The 18,245-nt window shown below is 41.5% G+C and overlaps 1 protein-coding gene across 2 annotated transcripts in view; it reads left to right on the top strand.

Annotated features, from left to right (window-relative positions):
* The first annotated feature begins 3,155 nt into the window (after positions 1-3,155).
* The window catches only part of PNP (purine nucleoside phosphorylase), a 28,210-nt gene continuing 13,120 nt past the window's right edge, over positions 3,156-18,245 (top strand). The window contains exon 1 of one of the 2 annotated variants that reach the window (XM_089480108.1): positions 3,156-3,260. In XM_089480108.1, coding sequence (XP_089336234.1) covers positions 3,238-3,260 — 23 coding nt within the window. In that variant the 5' untranslated portion in view covers positions 3,156-3,237. Of the gene's footprint in view, positions 3,261-12,048; positions 12,160-18,245 lie in introns of those variants that run through there. The other variant, XM_089480107.1, reaches the window with a different exon arrangement.

Below are 18,245 nucleotides of genomic sequence, written 5' to 3'. Positions count from 1 at the left end.
ATAAGTTGGAAACGAAGACACGCAACCATAAATGAATGAGAGACCTCCAAGTCACTCTGTCATCAACAACCCTGTGCAGGTCTTGCAGACTCAGGGCCATGACTTCTTTAATTGAGTCTGTTCATCTGAAATGTGGTCTCCCTCTCTTCCTAATGCCTTCTTGTCTTACCAAGCATTATTGTGATTTCTAGTGCGTCATGTCTTCTCATGATATGGCCAAAGTATGACAGTTTCAGTTTAGTCATCTTGGCATGTAGGGAGAATTCATGCTTGATTTGCTCAAGAACTAACTTATTGGTGGTCTTTTAGCAGTCTGTGGTAGCCACAGAAATCCACTCCAACACTACATTTCAATACCTTTAAAATGAGTTAATTTTCTTCCTATCAGTTTTCTTCACTGTCCAGCTTTCACAACCGTACATCGAAATGGGAAATATGATAGCATGGACAATCCTAACTTTAGTATTCAATGAATTATGCTTCAGGATCTTGTGTGGTTCCTTCATAGCTGCCCTTCCAAGTCCTATTTTCCTCTTAACATGAAGGAGGACATGAATGTGCATAGCATTTGCATATTGTTTAGATGCAATCTGAGAAGTTTTTACTGTAATTTAAATAGAAAAAAACAATACATTTCACAACAACACAACAAGAACTTAAATGGTTTAAATGTAAACAACCATTTAGATAATTTAAATAGTAAACCAATGCAAGTTAACTATCTCTAAGATGCTCTAGGAGCCTTTGTGGTTGAAGAGCAAGGTGTGAATTGTTGTTGTGTGCCTTCAACTCATTTCTGACTTAGGGTGACCATCATGGGGTTTTCTTCCCATGATTTGTTCAGAGATTTGCCATTACCTTTCCCTGAGGCTGAGAGCATGTGACTTGCCCAAGGTCGCCCAGTGGGTTTTTGTGGCTGAGCAGGAAATTGAACCTTGCGGAATATTTTTAGGCCATGAATAGATAGTTGAATCCATGGATATGGAAGGCCAACTCTATATGATGATAGGTAACAAAAGATATTCATCAGATACAAAACAGAAATGCATTTTGAGTTTACAAAGTTGGAAAGTATGCACCAATGAGACAATTTCTACTAGAAAACAATCAACATTATGAAGTTTGAACAGCAATTTGTCACTTATGGATGAAAACATTTTGGACTGGAGTCAGATTTAGCCATACTTAGAGTAGACCTATTGAAATCAATACGTCTTAGCTTAATCATAATTAAACTATATCCCATTTAGTGGGTTTACCCTGCACCAGACTATCTGTGGATGCCTTTTGCTTTTCCATATAAAAATTATATGAGGACACAGAGAGTGTCTTTTTTTAGTCCCAGGAATGCTCAGCCTGGAAACTTCCCTGGGTTTTTTGGCAGTAAATTTAAACAAAATACAAGGGGAAGATTGTTAAGTAATGGAAAATTTGCATGTCATAAGATGTAATGGAATCAGGGAAGAAATTAGCATGGGAAAAAGATGAAGGTGATGATAAACGTTGTTTAGCTCTGTTCAAATCATTTGTATTTGATAAAGCCATGATTTTAAAACTTACAGTACTAGAATTGTTATGACTTTTCTCGTATCTCTAGCTGTACCAAAAATAGGTGTTTTCTCATAATAAAAAAAGGAAGGAAACAGAAGGAGATCGAGATACACCAGAGAAAGAAAAAGCGTGAGTCACAACAGCTGAAGAATGAAAAAGCTGAATTGTTTTCTTTAGAAATCTGGGGGCGGGTGTGTGTACATGCCTCCGATCCAAGCTGCCTATCAGCGTATGACAATTGCATGAACTTCATAAGGTTTCCTTAGGCAAGGAATACTCAAGAAATAGCCATGGTTATGTTATACTGTCTTGTCCTATATTATATTACGTATCCTGCTTTGCTATCTATTGTTATAGCCATGGTTATATTATACTATTCTGTCCTGAATTATATTACGCATCCTGCTTTGCTATCAATGGTTATTTGTTGTCATTGCTATGTGCCTTCAAGTCATATGCAACCTATACCTATGGCAACCCTAAGGCAAACCTATAATGGGGTTTTCTTGGCAAGATTTGTGCACAGGAGGTTTGCTTTTGCCTTCCCTGAGGCTGAGAGCATGTGTCTTGCCCAAGATGACCCAGTGGGTTTCAATGGTTATAGCCATGGTTATATTATACAATGGACCCTTGTTATCTGCTGGGGTTTGGTTCCAAGATCCCCCGTGTATAACAAAATCCGTGTATGCTCAAGTCCCATTAAATATAATGACGTAGCAAAATGGTGTCCCTTATAAAAAATGGAAAATCAAGGTAAATTTAAACTTTTTTGGAACATTTTCAAACCGTGTATGCTTGAATCCGTGTATAAAAAATCCGTGCATAAGAAGGGCCGACTGTAATATTAAACTATCCTGATTATATTATATACCCTTCCTTGATACCAATTGTTATAATCATGGTTATATTTGTTGTTGTTGTGTGCCTTCAAGTCAACCTATCTGGGGGTTTTTTTTGGCAAGTTTCTTCAGAGGGGGTTTGCCAGAGATATATATATATATATATATATATATATATATATACACACACACACACACACACACACACACATATATATGTAAAATATATATTTTATAATTACAGTAAATAACAATTATAATATTATATATATATATATATATATATATATATATATAGTATTTTACACATAGTGTGTGTGTGTGTGTGTGTATGTATATATATATATATATATATGCCTGCAGCCTCCTGCCTGAGGCAGAGGTTTCTGAGGGGCCTATCCTACATCCATCAATCACTGAGGCGCCTGAGTCCTCCTCTCTCTCTCTCTCTCTCTCTCTCTCTCTCTGTCCCCTACTTCTTCCCGCCTCCCACGTGACCCGAGGAGGACGTGCGGATTCCTCCTGCCTCCCAGCAGTGGCCACTAGGGGGCGTCGGTGGCAGAACGTCCGGGGCTGCATGGGGTGGGCGGGGCCTTAGCGGTCCAGAAGCCGGCGATGACGACAGAACCCTTAGCGTCTCCAGGGCAACCTTTGTTGCCGGCTGAGGGAAGCCTCCTATTGGCCGGCGGAGACTGTGACGACACAATTCTTTCTTGTGGAGGCCGGTAATAAAAAAAGGAAAGAAAGAAAAGGGCTGCTGCTGCTGCTGCTGCTGCTGCTGGCGAGAAGCGGATCAGTCGAGAGGAAGGGAGCCGGCGAGGAGCAGAGACTCAGCGAGGAATCCGACATGGACGGCCCCCGAGAGGAAAGGTCAGCAGCCCAGCGAATATATATCTATATCTATAAATAATAGGCCCTTTGGGGGGGATTTTCCAGGGAGGATTTGCCAGCACGTGGTCAAATGTGATCACTTGTGATCAGCTGTGTCCCATTGTGCTCCGTTATGACCAACTGTGATCTAGTATGATCAATTGTGATCCAGTATGATCAACTGATCTAGTATAATCAACAGTGTCCCATTGTGTTCTGTTGTGATCAACTGTGATCTAGTGTGATCAATTGTGAGCCATTGTGATCTGTTCTGATCAACTGTGACCTAACTGTGATCAACCGTGATCTGTTGTGATCAGTTTTGATCAATTGTTGCTCTCCCTCCCCACCAAAAAAAGAGAGAAATCCAAGATGGGATCTCACTTTTTCATCGCTTTTATTAGTGGCCTACCTTTAATATATATATATATATATATATATATACACACACACACACACACATATATATATATATATATATACATATAAATTAAACAATAATCTGCTCAGAATAATTATGGCAGCGTTTCATATCAGCGTCTGCATCCGCACTGCAGAAATAACCTGCTATAATTATAATTATCGTTATAACTATAACTATGGAATTATCTAATAATCGTAATAATATTATATATTCTTATTTATTTATTGTTTATTATTTATTATTATTAATTATAATATATTGGGAGAAAAGCAGGATATAAGAAAATAAAATAATAAAGTAATAATAATAATATTAATAATTTCCCTGGGAGCCAACGTCATGCGCTGGACTAGGGCTCTGGACCAAAGTCTGAATCCCGGCTCAGCCATAAGAACCCATTGGGTGACCTTGGGCAAGTCACACTCTCTCAGCCTCGGAGCATTTCTGAACAAATCTTTCCAAGAAAACCCCATTAGAGTCACCATAAGTTGACTTGAAGGCACACAACAACAACAACAACAACAGATGCACCCTAGGTTTACTTTCTCACTGCAGTCCCTTACAACAACCCTGTAAGGTCCACTGGCGCTCTTCTTCACCCTCTACTTATCCATCCTTTCCCTTTACTGTGGCCTGGGAAGGGTTGAGGGAGGATGGCTCCCTGAAAGCTGCAAATCACAGGACCCCCGTTAATATGGAGAAACCGTAAATAACAAAAACGCTATGTTTCTACATGAGAGAACACCTCTCTAGGAAGCTCTAGGTCCTCCAGTGCAACTCTGTGGTCAATATCTACCAGACATTGAATTGCGCTGGAGGAGCTACAGATGCCTAATTAATATGTTCTCTCCAGGAATCTCTAAGTCCTTCAGTGTGACCTTTGGTTAAAGTTGACCATGGAGGTGCTCTGAAGGACTTAGAGATTCCTAGAGAGAACAGATTAATAAAATCATGAATAATCAAATCCGCAAAAGTCAAAGCCGCGAATGTGGCGGGAGGAGTGTATAGCCCCCTCTTGCAGATCTTAAAGCTCATTTTAATGAGGATGCTTATATAGGTTCCAGGTCTCCTGAGTGTATCGCACACAGACACAGGCGCACACACAAAATCAAAATATCACAATGGTTCCTGCCCTTTCCGTGAACAGCTCAGGTTGACTCCATTGACCTCCTCTCCATTCACCCATTTACAGTCGCCCCTTGGTTTCCGCTAAGGTTTGGTTACAGGACTCCCCTTGGATAACAAAATCCATGGATGCTCAAAATCCTATTAAATACAGTGGCATAGTAAAAGGGTGCCCCTTATATAAATTGGCAAAACCAAGGTTTGCTTTTTGGAAGATAGATAGACAAAATATATAGATCAGACAGATAGATGATTGACAGATACATTTATAGATAGATTCCTTAGTATCTGCTGGGGTTTGGTTCCAGGACCCCCGCCATGGATACCAAAATCTGTGGATGCTCAAGTCCCATTAAATACAATGGTATAACAAAATGATGTCCCTTGTATAAAATGGAAAATCAACCTTTGCTTTTTGGAATTCATATATTTCTGAATATTTTCAAGCTGTGGATGCTTGAGTCCATGGATAAAAAAATCCATGGAAAGTCGACCATTTTCACAACAACCTTGTGAGGTAGGCTACACAGCTGAGGGATAATGACTGTCTCAAGATAGCCTATTTGGGTAAGTAGGCTCCTGGTTCGAATTCAACATTCCGGTTCCTCTCAACAGTCCTATCTAAAGCTGTTGCTTATCAGTATGAGAAGTGAATGCGCAACTTTCCCCGCTCCCTTCTGTTCAATTGAAGGGAAGGGAACTGAGTCTTGGTGAAGAACTGCAGGTTGTCTGGATAGGAAGTGCGTTTATGGATGTTGTGGCATGTTGAAAATAGGGCTACAGTTGCATTTAACAAAGAAGAGCCTTAGATGTCAGACAGCTTGTGAGTCAAATATACTCTTACCTCATTTTTCCTAATGACTCACCGATGTCAAAAGTTTCAGACTCCTTTTCCTGTCTGTCTATTGAAAGGTGCCTTGTCTCATAGTCTGGATTTCCATGGTTAAGTGTGGATTCAAACCCTGGTCTCCAGAATCATACTCCAACACTCAAACCATTACACCATGCTTGCTCAACAACTGTGTGCCTACAAATCATTTCTGACTCAGGGCGACCCTAAGGTGAAACTGTCATGAGGTTTGCTTGGCAAGATTTGTTCAGAGGAGGTTTGCCACTGCCTTCCCCATGAAGCTGAGAGTGTGTGACTTACCCAAGGTCATGGCAGAGCTGAGAGTTGAACCCTGGTCTCTAGAATCATAGTCCAACACTCAAAACAGTGCACCATGGCAATGGCTCATTTGACAACTCCCAGAATCCACAGCTACCATGGCCAAAATTTGAATTTTCCCAAGCTTTGCCTTCTGGTTTGACTGGTGGGTGGACAGGTGGATGATGGGTTTTAATAGGGCCCAGAAACAAATGTGGATGGCTTGTGCTTGAATTATAGGCAACCAGCGGCTTTGGGTAGCCAGGTATGGTTGAAAGTTTACTAGTACTGTAATAGCAAATCATTACTAACAAATCAATGTAGTGTTACTACACAGTTTTGCTGGTTGCCAGCAATGTAAAAGGCACAGTGAAATTTCCAAGTATTGCAATCTTTAGCTGTTATGCAACTTGGCTTACTTCTTTTTCCTGGTTGTACTGCTGTCGAATCGCTGGGTTTCGTTACAGCAAGTTGAGTTTCAGTATAAAGGACTAATGATGTTTCTGCACAGTTACAGCAGTGTGTCCTGGCTCCAGCCTCTGGAATCCTGGGATTTGTAGTTTGTTTAGGCAATTAAAATTTTCTGCTAGAATGGTTCTCTAAACTACAGCTCTCTAGATTCCTTGATTTAATACTTAACCCTTCTCTTCTGAGACTACCTTGGGAACTGTAGTTTATGGGAATTTCTATTGACCCTCTCTAGCAGAGAATTCTAAGTACATCACCAAACCATAGATCCGAGGAGTCCACAGGATGAAAGCATGGCAGTTAAAATGGTACAAAATTGCTATAATCATAGTCTGGTTGTACCCTAAATATATGCAAATCTGGATGTAAATATATTAGTCCCACCTTTCTTCCATTACTTCGTGTCCCATCATCCTCTCCTAGTACAAGCTTGTATCTCATCCACTTCGTACTTAAAAATGGCTCATTGACATATGAGGTGGATCCATATAAAGACAGACACATTTTTCTGGCAGTATCTGAAGGCATCAGATCCTGTCTGATTTTTGAAGCCCAACAGAGTCAGGCCTGGTTAGTATTCAAATGTGTTGGACTACAACTCCCATTCTTTATTTTTATTTGATGGGATAAGAGTAATTAGTCCCCTTGATTCAAAGAAAAATGAAGAATGAAGAGGGGAACATTTGGCTGTCCAGATGTTTTGCCCCTCAATTGCCATCAGCCCTCCTCAGCACAGACAATACTGGGAGATTTTGGGAGTTATAGTCCAACACAATTGAATGTTCAAATGTGCCTAAGCCTGAAAACTCATGCACACCAGGGAATAAGTCTCATTGAACTCTTCTGAGTTTAGTTCTTTTCCAGGTTTACTTGTGAATGGACATACATATTAATATAAGTTTGAAGCCAGATCATCCTGGCTTACTGGAAGTAACTTGGCTGCTAGTACATGCATCCTGTTCCTTCCCACTTTAGCCATACTGTTGTCATGAACTACTAAACAAACTGAAAAGAGTTTTGTTTAGCAGATTGTCTGAACTTGAGATCCAAAAGAAACCAGGATTTGTAAGTCTAGAACAAATGCAGATTGATGTCCCTGGCTTTTAAATGGGAGCAACAAGCCAGGATTCCATTCCATGGAAAAACAAGGAATCAGTATTTTTGAAGAGGAGTCTTGTAAGATCTGGAAACTTGCAATACTTTTAGAAACAACCAGTGCAGTAAATACAAGATAATGTATTTACATTGGAACAAAACAATTTTTTTGATACAGGAGGTGTTATAGTGGTTTATTAGTTATTTTAAGGGAAGTTTTCTCTTTATGTAAAGCGTTAGACTCTTTCCCATAAAAAGCTGACCATATGAAGGTTACTGTCTTTGAACTGTTCAATGAGGGATGAGGTTTTACTACTCACAAATGTATGTGAAAAGGATGGTTTTTCTACCCAGTTGGCCACAGTCAATAAGTAAGACACCCATTTTCTATTTCTGCAAACCTTTGGACCCCTTAGTAAGCTAAAGGAGAAATTGTTGAGAGGTAGGAAAACAGGAGTTGAGGATTTCAGTTTCCTGGGTGTGTTGGTTTTGATCCATGGTCAGGGGTTTGTGTCCTTTTGTCACAGAGGGCTAGTGAAGCAAAGACATTTGTGGCTGAATCTGAGTTCTAAAAGATCCAGAATTAAAAGCCAATTGGTTGACCTTCACTATGGCAGCATCTGCACTGCAGAAAAAGTCCAGTTTCACTCCATTTTACTGCCCTGGCTCAATGCCACTTGATGCCACAATCAGTCTGGGTTATTTCTTCAGGGCGGTTGTGAGGCACAAGTTAGGGTTCTTCAGTAGTCTTCCTTGCAGGGCTGTTGTGGATGCAAATGAAAAGTGTAGAAAATGCATAAGTCTGTATTGGTAGCAAAGATGGAGATTGTTTGAAAAGTGATAATTTTACAACAGTGAAGGGAAGTGGTTACAGAAAGCGCACTGGTTTTAGTTTAAAAGAATTTGGCTTCGGTATATGGATCATTTTGTTCTTTCAGTCCTTCCCTGTGACACACTCCTAAAAAAATGGTGTCCTTCTTTGTTATCATGTAAGCATTGTGAACCTATCATAGAGTTTTCTTGGCAAGAGTTGTTCAAAGAAGATTTGCCATTGCCTTCTCCTGAGGCTGAGAGAGTGTGACTTCTTGTCCAAGGTCACCCAGTGGGTTTCATGGCCAAGCAAGGAACTGAATCCTCATCTCCGTAGTCTAACACTCAAACCATTATGCCACATAATGGCATTTATTAATGTGTGACTGGATTTCATATATACTAAAATTGTTGTTGTGTGCCTTCAGGTCATTTCTGACCTATGGCCACCCTAAGGTGACCCTGTCATGGGATTTTCTTGTTCAGAGGAGGTTTTGCCATTTCCTTGATTGCATAAAACCCTCTGAAGGAATTTACACAAGAAAAACTAATACAGCAAGAGAAACCAGATGATTGATAAATGCCAGAGACAATAGGAAAGAAACTACCGCTTGAGACATTTGTAGCATCCAGTACAAAAGAAACGTTAAACTGAGTGCAACCCAAGAAAAAGGAAATAAATCCAAAACAAATAATAATAATTTCTTTTGTTCTGTTAAAGAAGGTACCTTCTGCATATTTGGAGAGTTCATCTGAGCTCACAGCTCCTTGCTTTGGCTTCAGTGGCCTCGATCTTGGCTGCAATCCTGTTGGCCGGATGAAGTGCCAGATTTAATATCTGGGAACAAAATTGCTAAGGATTTTGATAGTCTTTGTAAAAGGCTAGAAAATGGCAAGTTGGGTGGAAAGTAATAGCCAGCCTGTTCCCTTGTAAGTGCAAATTCATCTGAATTCGCAATTACAAGGTAACAGGCTGGCTATTACTTGCCACTCAGCTTGCCATTTTCTAGCCTTTTACAAGGACTGATTTAATTTTTTGCATTTTGTTCCCAGATATCTCTGGAAGCCACTTAAAAAGGCCAGAAGAGTGACAATGGTTGTGTGTATGTTGTTGTTTTGTTTTGTTTTTTGTCCTATTGGAGTTGGCATTGGACAAGTGCTGACGCAGAGACCTGGCGTTGGAGGCCAGCCCTGTTCAAACAGGAACATTTTTGCCACATTCTCGTTCCTTCCTGTAAGGTTTGGAATCGGAACTCGTGACTCATCAGGGCGGCCTTGCACCTTGCTGTTGTCGGCAAGAGGCTTTTTTCAGGCACCCAAAATTGTCACCCCTTGTTGCTGTCTATATGCATGTGAACAGGATCTCCTTGTTCCTTGCAGCAGGTGGATCTTTTCTGCACACTCTCTTCCCTTTCCGTCTCTATCTCTGCAATTGATTTCTCTGCAGTGGCACTGTTTCTTTCCAGAGTTGCATCACAGTCCTGCCCACAGGCTGCCATCCAATGATGTTTTTTCTCGGCCCACACACCCCTCCATTACATGGGTGAGCAAATACAGGAGCCAGACACCCTGATGCAACTTCTTCCCCGCCCCAAGTTGAAGTTCAAGATGCAAAGCCAGCAGGCACCCGGTCTTGAATTCCTGGCATGAAAACCTTACTGTACTTTTTGCAATTTTTGTTTGTTCGTTCTCTGACCCTGTTTTTCTTGATGCCCTCCGTCTGAACCCATAATCTCTTTTTACTCCATTGCCCTCAGGCATCTTCTTATAACCAGCTGGGGCACAGGTCTTTGTTGCTCATAAACTCAGGGACAGTCCCTGTTTTCTATTGCCAGTTCTTGGTATATCATTGGAATACATTTTTAGTTTCATTCCCAACTAGGGATTGTTGTTGGGTGCCTTCAAGTTGTTTTCGACTTATGGCAACTCTAATGTGAAACTTATCACCGGGCTTTCTTGGCAAGGTTTGTTCAGAAGGGCTTTTGCCACTGCTTCCCTGTGAGGCTGAGAAAGTGTGACTTGCCTAAGGTGACCCAGTGGATTTCCATGGTTGAGCAAGGATTCAAACCCTGGTCTCCAAAGTCATAGTCCAACACTCTAACCACTACACCATGCTTGACCATTTGCTGTTGCTGTCTGCCTTTGAGTTGTTTCCATCTTATGGCCTCTCAGAGGCAAAACTATCATGGGGTTACCTTGGCAAGATTTGTTTAGTGGAGGTTTGCCATTGACTTCCCTTGAAGATGAGAGAGTGTGACTTTCCCAAGGTTACCCAGTGGGTTTCATGGCTGAGTGGGGAATCAGACCCTGGTCTCCAGAGTTGTAATCCAACACTCAAACCACTACACCATTCTCGTTGTTGTTGTTGTGTGTCTTCAAGTTGTTTCTGACTTAAGGCGACTCTAAGGCAAACCTATCATGGAGTTTCCTTGACAAGAGTTTTTCAGAGGAGGTTTGCCATTGCCATCCTCTGAAACTGAGAGAGTGTGACTTACCCATGATCAACCAGTGGCTTTACATGGCACACTCATTATGCTCTAGGAAATCAACATGGATGGTATGTGTGGTTGTCTCTCCTAACCTCCCACCCTGTGGACCTGTTGTTGTTGTTTATTTTACTAGAAAGTTACTGAAGCACTTTCCAAATAGACACATAGAATCACAGAACTCAAAGGGACCAGCCTCATAGGCCATAGAATCCAACTCCACGCTCAATGCGGGAACTTTTCAGTGGTTCCCAGAAGCACTTTGGTTCTCCAGGGTTTTTGGATTCCCAGAATTCCTGACTGTTGCCCAAAGTAGCTGGAGCTTCTGGGAGTTGAAGCCCAAATACCTGGAGGAGCAAAGTTTGGGAATCACTGTGCATCCCCAGCAGGTAGTTGACCATCCTCTTTTTGTTTTTTGAAGATGTCCTGAGAAAGAGACCCTACCACCTCCTTAGGCAGTTGGTTTCATTGCCAAATCTCTCTTACCATCAAGATATTACTTATAATGTTCAGTCGAAATCGACCCTTCAAAACCATTAGACCTGCTCAACCAGAGAACCAACCTTCTCCTTCTTCTCCGTGATAGCCCTTGAGATATTTAAAGAGTGCGAGATTTGTGATGTTTAATGCTTTTTTGCTTTGCTGTCACTCCGAGTGTCCATCTCAAAAGGGGTGAATGACCCTGCAGAGCAGAGCAGAGTGTCCGAACTTGGCATTTTGTATGTGCCAAATAGTGGATGGGTCACGGCCGGGAGCCACTAGTAGTCACACATTAACCTGAGAGTGTGCCTGGGGTGAGATCTCCTGGAGATGTTACGCATGGTAAGTGAACAAGGAAAGCTAGCATGGTTTGTGTGTAGTGGCTTGAGTGTCTATGACTCTGGAGACCATGATTCGATTACTTGCTCAGCCATGAAAGCCACAAGCCACATGCCCTCAACCTCAGAGGAAGGCAATGACAAACTTCCTTTGAAGACATCTTGACATGAAAACCCCATGATAGGTTTGCCTTAGGGTACCCAACTATGGAAAGGACTTGAAGGCATACAACAACAATTCACACCCTGCTCTTCAACCATGAAGGTTCCCAGAGCAGCCTAGAGACAGTTAATTTGCATTGGTTCAACTACTTACTTTATCTAAATGGTTGTTTGCATTTAAACTATTTAATCTCCTGTTGTGTTGTTGTGAGATGTATTTTTTTTCTATTTAAATTACAGTAATGAAGGCTCAGTTTGCATCTAAGTCTAGAGATTAGCATATGCAGATGCTATACAAATGCATGTCCTCTTTTCTGTTAAAAAGAAAACTAGGAAGACTTGAAGGCACACAACACACATACAGGTGAGCAAGCCAAAGCTTAGACTGATGGATTTGAAAAGAAACTTTATTGAAATTCATGGGAAAGTTGCATTCTTTAATTCTTAATAGTTTTAATAGCCCACCATCTTCCCAACACTGGGACCTAGGGAGTCTAAAACCTTTACAAGGTCTTTACCCTTTTCTGCCAAAGCATGCTGGTGCTTCGCCAAACTACAAATCCCAGGATTCTGTGGAATGGAGCCGTGGCAATTAAAGTGGTGTCATACTGCATTATTTCTTCAATGCGGGTGTACCTATCAATAAGAAAATTTACCAAAAAGACGATTAAACCATGCATATAATTAAGGTGTAGTGTAGTTGTTTGAACGTTGGACCATGACTTTGGAGACCAGGATTCGAATCCCATCTTGGCTATGTAAACCCACTGGGAGACTTTGCGTAGGTCACACTCTCTCAGCTTTAGAGGATGGCAATGGCAAATCCCCTCTGAAGCAATTTGCCAAGAAAACTGCTTTAGGGCAGTGGTTCCCAAACTTTGGTCCTCCAGATGTTTTGGATTTCAGCTCCCAGAATTCCTGATTGTTGGCGAAATTGGATAGGGCCTCCTACCCCTTATGTGTTCCCCCTGGGCTCTTTTTTGAGGCCCCCAATGCCCCCCTGAATTTTTTTGTTTTGTTTTAATACGCATGGCATTTTTCCTTTTTTCCAGCCAAATGAGAGAGGTTATACATTCATACCCTTGGCATTTGCTTCCTTCCACTCTCATGTTGTTCTTGTAAAACTTCCACTGGGAAAACAGTTTGTCCTTAGCAAGACAGGGGTACAATAAAATGATTTATTGCTGCTGCTTTTGTTAATGAATGTTATGGCAGTATTGAAAATCTCCCTTTTTTTTACTGCAATGCCAGTAGGGTTTAGAGAGTTCAGAGCAAGTGCCTTTTCCTAGCTTTAGAAATGGTACAGTGTTTTCTTCTTCGATGTTTCATTTGGCTGCAGGAGTAGATATTACTTTGGAGACCAGGGTTCGATTCCCAGCTCAGCCATGAAACCCACTGGGTGAATTTGTGCAAGTCACATACTCTCAGCCTCAGAGGAAGGCAATGGCAAAACTTCTCTCAAAAAATCTTACCAAGAAAATCCCATAAGTTTGCCTTAGGGTCGCCATAAATCAGAAATGACTTGAAGGCACACAACAACATGAAAAACATGCCAACAATTTTTGCATTAATTATGAGTATGTGAGAGAGAGGAAGGAAGGAAGGAAGGAAGGAAGGAAGGAAGGAAAGAAAGAAAGAAAGAAACTGATAAGGTTTTTTAAAGATTGCCAAACTGAAAACAAAAAGGCTCCTGTCCAATTAAAGGTGTGCAGAAAAGGGAATTTTGACACCCAGGTAACAACACCTGCTGAAAAACCCATTTTACACAACTATTAAAGGGTGTTTAATAGGAGGCATCTCCATTTTTAACTCCGGCAACTCTATTTGTTTCTTCCCATTGCTGCTGCTTTCCCACTTACAAAGGCTTGTGAAACTGTCTGTGTGTGCAACTGGACTGCAGATAATTTTTCGGTTTCTCGAGTGGCATGTGACATTAAAAAAAAGTTTTGCTATTACTTTACGAAACCTATGAGTCAGCTCAAGTGCTGTGGCTTTTGGTAAACAGTCTCGATTCAAATCAGCTTTGCCTCAACCTTGGCTGAAAAAAACATTGAGGACTAGGATACCCGCTGGGTGACCCTGGGCAAGTCACACTCTCTCAGCCTCACAGGATGGCAATGGCAAACTCCTCTGAACAAATCTGGCCAAGAAAACCTCATGATGGGGTCTCCATAAGTTTGAAATGACTTGAAGGCACACAGCAACAACACCACGAGGAAGTACACTGTACCCCTTGAGTCCACACAAGGGTGTGTGTGTGAGAGTGTGTGTGGCATTATTTTTTAAAACCCCACCCCGTTGTTCTCTGAAATTGCAAGATTTTTTTTTAAAAATGAGCACTTTGGAGGAAGAAGTTGTCGTCTTCTCTCACTTCCCAGCAGAGATAAATTTTGAAATGCAGACCTTCCTTATGACAAATTTGTGGCAACATCTGAAGGAAAATCCCAAAATGCAGGCAACTGTGCCCATCTGTATTTTTTAAAGCTAATTTCATCTCCATCAAAGTCTTTGTAGAGCTATTGAGCCTTGTCCATTGAAGATCAAGCTGTCATAGCATACTTGAGATGTAGTAGAAATAGCTCATAGCAATACATGGCTGGTGGGAAAACTTGTTTCCACTCCAGCTAATAATAATGATAATGATAATAGGCTGTGGAGTCAGAGTCAGTAAAAATGTCCCGACTCTTGGTTCAACATAAAAATGTGTAATAATAAAATGGCAATAATAAAATGGTACCATTTTATTGCAGTAAATTTGGTATTACTAATTAATATATGGAGAGGCAGCATGGTATAGTGGTTTGAACACTGGATGGTGACTCTGGAGTCTAGGGTTTGTGTCTTGGCTCGGCCATGAAAACCCAGTGGGCGATCTTAGGCAAGCCACATACTCTCAGCCTCTGAGTAAGGCAATGGCAAACCTCCTCTGGACAGATTTTGCCAAGAAAACCTCATGACTGGTTGGAGAAGGCTTTATACTTCAAGTGAATAAATAGCACCACTCAATCTGCTTTGGTAAGACTTCACCTGGAGTACTGTGTCCAGTTTTGGCACTACAATTAAAAAGGATACAGTGGGCCCTTGGTCTCCCCTGGGGTTTGGTTCCAGGACCCCTTGTGGATATCAATAGTTGCTCAAGTCCCATTAAATACAATTGCATAATAAAATGGTTTCCCTTATATAAAATGGCAAAATCAGGGTTTGCTTCTTGGACTTTATATTTATTTTTAATATTTTCAAGCTGTGGATGGTTGTATCTGGGGATAAAAAAACCGTGGATATGCTTGGCAGGCTATATTAACAAACTGGAACATCTCCAGACAAGGGGACCAAGATGGTAAAAGGCCTGGTAACCAATCATTGAGAGGAAAGGTTGAGTATGTTTAACCTGAAGAAGAGCAAACTGATGCATTAGCCAACAGGAAAGTTTAGGTAGACCCAATGCTAGGTTCAACTTTGAAATGGGCTTCTTCAAAAGGTGGCAAGCTCTCCTTCATTGAAGGTTTTTAACCAGAGCTTGGAGGGCTATCTGTCATGGATGTTGTAGTTTTCCATCCCTGCACAGGTGCAGAATTGAACTAGATGATCCTTGGTATCTCATCTAACTCAGATGATTCTGTGACACTCCTGTTTCGCCTGGTTATCTAAATGAGTGCAATAAATCCTGGCTCAGATTAAACTCTGTTAGCAGAAATCGAAAGTGAGCCTTTGCACAGAAGGGTGTGTTCATCTATTTACAGGAAACTCAGCTTAGTTTGTGCCTGGATCCTGTGTAACTTTGCAGGGATGTATATGAGCATGCAGAGCCAGTGTGGGGTAGTAGTTTGAGTGTCAGACCACAACTCTGGAGACCAGGGTTCGAATCCCCACTCAGCCTTGGAAACCCACTGGGTGTCCTTGGGCAAGTCATACTCTCTCAGCCTCAGAAGAAGGTAAACACAAACCTCGTCTGAACAAATCTTGCCCCCACATCCCCATGCTAGGTGGTTTGCCTTAGGGTCACCATAAGCTGGAAACAACTTGAAGATACACAACAATAACAAGTGATTTGGAACCTACAGCTGAATGTCTGGAGAAGAAGCTTCTTCTGCTCTTATTTCTAATCATTCTCTCTCTGATCAGGGAGAAAATTGATTGTATTTAAACTTTCATGACCCTGTATAGCTGGGGCTTTGTTATTGTGTATCTTCAAGTCATTTCCAATGTATGGCTGACCTAAGGTGAACTTATCAGGGGGTTTTCTTGGCAAGATTTGTTCAGAAGAGGTTTGCCATTGCCTTCCCCTGAGGCTGAGAAAGTGTGACGTGCCCATGTTAACCAGTGGATTTCATGATTGAGCTGAAAAACAAATGTCCAGAGCCATAGTCCAATACTCAAACCACTAAGCCACACTGGCTTCCATTGCGGGCTATAAAACTATCCTTGGTCATGATCTGGACATAGTGGTCTAGACAAGTAATTTTTCCAAGGTTAGTCCAGTTGTTGGCTAGGTCCTTCTGAATAGAGCAAATGTTGTCATTCCTGTTTGAGGTGATTAAATTCCACCCATCTGTTTCATATAACTTTAACCTCTTGCAAGGCTTCTATGTTTACATATATTTGTATTTATTCATTTGTTGGTTTTTCCCCCCAGTGCTTCCTAAAATAGATTTCTCTAGGTGTAATGCTGTATTCATTCAGTGCATCCTAAAATAGATTTCTCCAGGTGTAATGCCTCTCGAACCTTTAAGAGATGACAGGAAATAAATGGATGATGATGATGATGTAATTTACTTTGTGGTGAGCAGTAAGCATCCTTCCAGATGCTTTCAGACTACTATCCTCATTATTCCCCCATTACTACTAAGCCAGGGCTCATGGGAGTTGCAATCCAACAACATCCAGAGGGCCAGAAGGTCCCTGTTTCCTTTCCCATGAAAATAATAAGATAGTTGGGCTGTTTCTCTGGACACCATGGTTCAAATTCCTGCTTTGCCATGTAAACCCACTGTGTGACCTTGAGTAGGTCACACTTTCTCAGCCTCAGAGGATGGCAATAGCAATCCCCCTCTGAAGAAACTTTCCAAGAAAACCCAATAATAGGTTCACCTTAGAGTTGCCATTAGTGGGAGGTGAACTTGCTGGCGCACAACAAGAACACAAACATAATAAAATGCAGAAGAATCAGAGCCAAACACACACAAATGAAGACCTGCTGCCTGACAGTATATGATAGGACATGTTGTAGAACCTAAAGCCACCCTGAGGTATAAGAAAGAGTTGAAACCTCATTGTAGGGATTAAAAATAAGTGTTAAATACTTTAAAAACAAAAAACTGAAAAGCTGGAAGGAAGTCTGTAGGTACCAAATACAAAGGTGGTTACTAAAATATGCAATCTTCATTGTGGCTTCAGATGATATCATCTGCCACCATCTGAAGAAGAATGGACCCATTTAAGAAAATTTCCATTTAAACCTCTGCATGTCTGTCACAGAGTTGTGAGCTATTCAAATGCGCATTGCTCACACAGGAGAAATCCCCTCCTGGGAAACTCCTTGTACCCCAGGGTATTTTTGACTATCCTATCATGCCAAGATTAGCTCTGTGGGGGGTTTCCTATTGCCTTCCTCTTATTCTGAATGTGTGACTTGCCCAGAGTCAACCAATGCATTTCCAGGGCTGAGTGAGGATTCGAACCCTGGTCTCACAGGGGCCAACTCTGACACTGCTACCCCACACTGGCTCTTACCCATAAGGTATGGAGAGAATATCTCCAAATATCTCATCTTTTCCTCATGGAATATTAGCAACCTCTATCATTTCTGAGAGAGCCAGCATGATGTAATGGTTTGAGTGTTGGACTATGACTCTGGAGATCAGGGTTCGATTACCTGCCCTGTCATGGACACCCACTGGATGACCTTGGGCAAGTCACACTCTCTCAACCTTAGAAGAAGCTACACAGCAAAAACCCCTCTGAGCAAATCTTGCCACAAAAAACCATGATAGATTTGCTTTAGGGTCACCATAAGTCAGGAGTAGTTTGAAGGTGCACAACAATAAATATATATTCAAAGGTGTGTTTTTTGTTAGAAGGTAGGACATACTGGAGAGTCAGTGTGGTGTAGTGGTTAGAGCATTGGACTGTGACATGGAAGACCAGGGTTCACATCCCTGCTTGGCCGTAGAAACTCAAATGGGTGATCTTGGGCAAGTCACATTCTCTCAGCGTCGGAAATTGGCAATGGCAAACCCAATGATAGGGTTGTCAAAATCAGAAATGACTTGAGGGCACACAACAACAGCAACAAGGGACACACTGAACTGGAGCGTGGCTTTGGTGCGGCTTCTGGACTCTTAGGACGCATGCATCATTGAAACACCATACCTCCACTGTGACTCGAAGCAGCTTTATTTTGGCTGTCTGTAACAGGCCCTAGAGCTTCCAGGAAAGATTTTTAATAGCTTT

This window comes from Sceloporus occidentalis, unplaced genomic scaffold, assembly GCF_023333645.1.
Source record: "Sceloporus occidentalis isolate IW3139 unplaced genomic scaffold, rSceOcc1.0.p SCAF_14, whole genome shotgun sequence".
Lineage (NCBI taxonomy): Eukaryota > Metazoa > Chordata > Lepidosauria > Squamata > Phrynosomatidae > Sceloporus > Sceloporus occidentalis.
The sequence above is the reverse complement of the archived record's forward strand: the minus strand, read 5'-3'. Positions and strand labels throughout refer to the sequence as shown.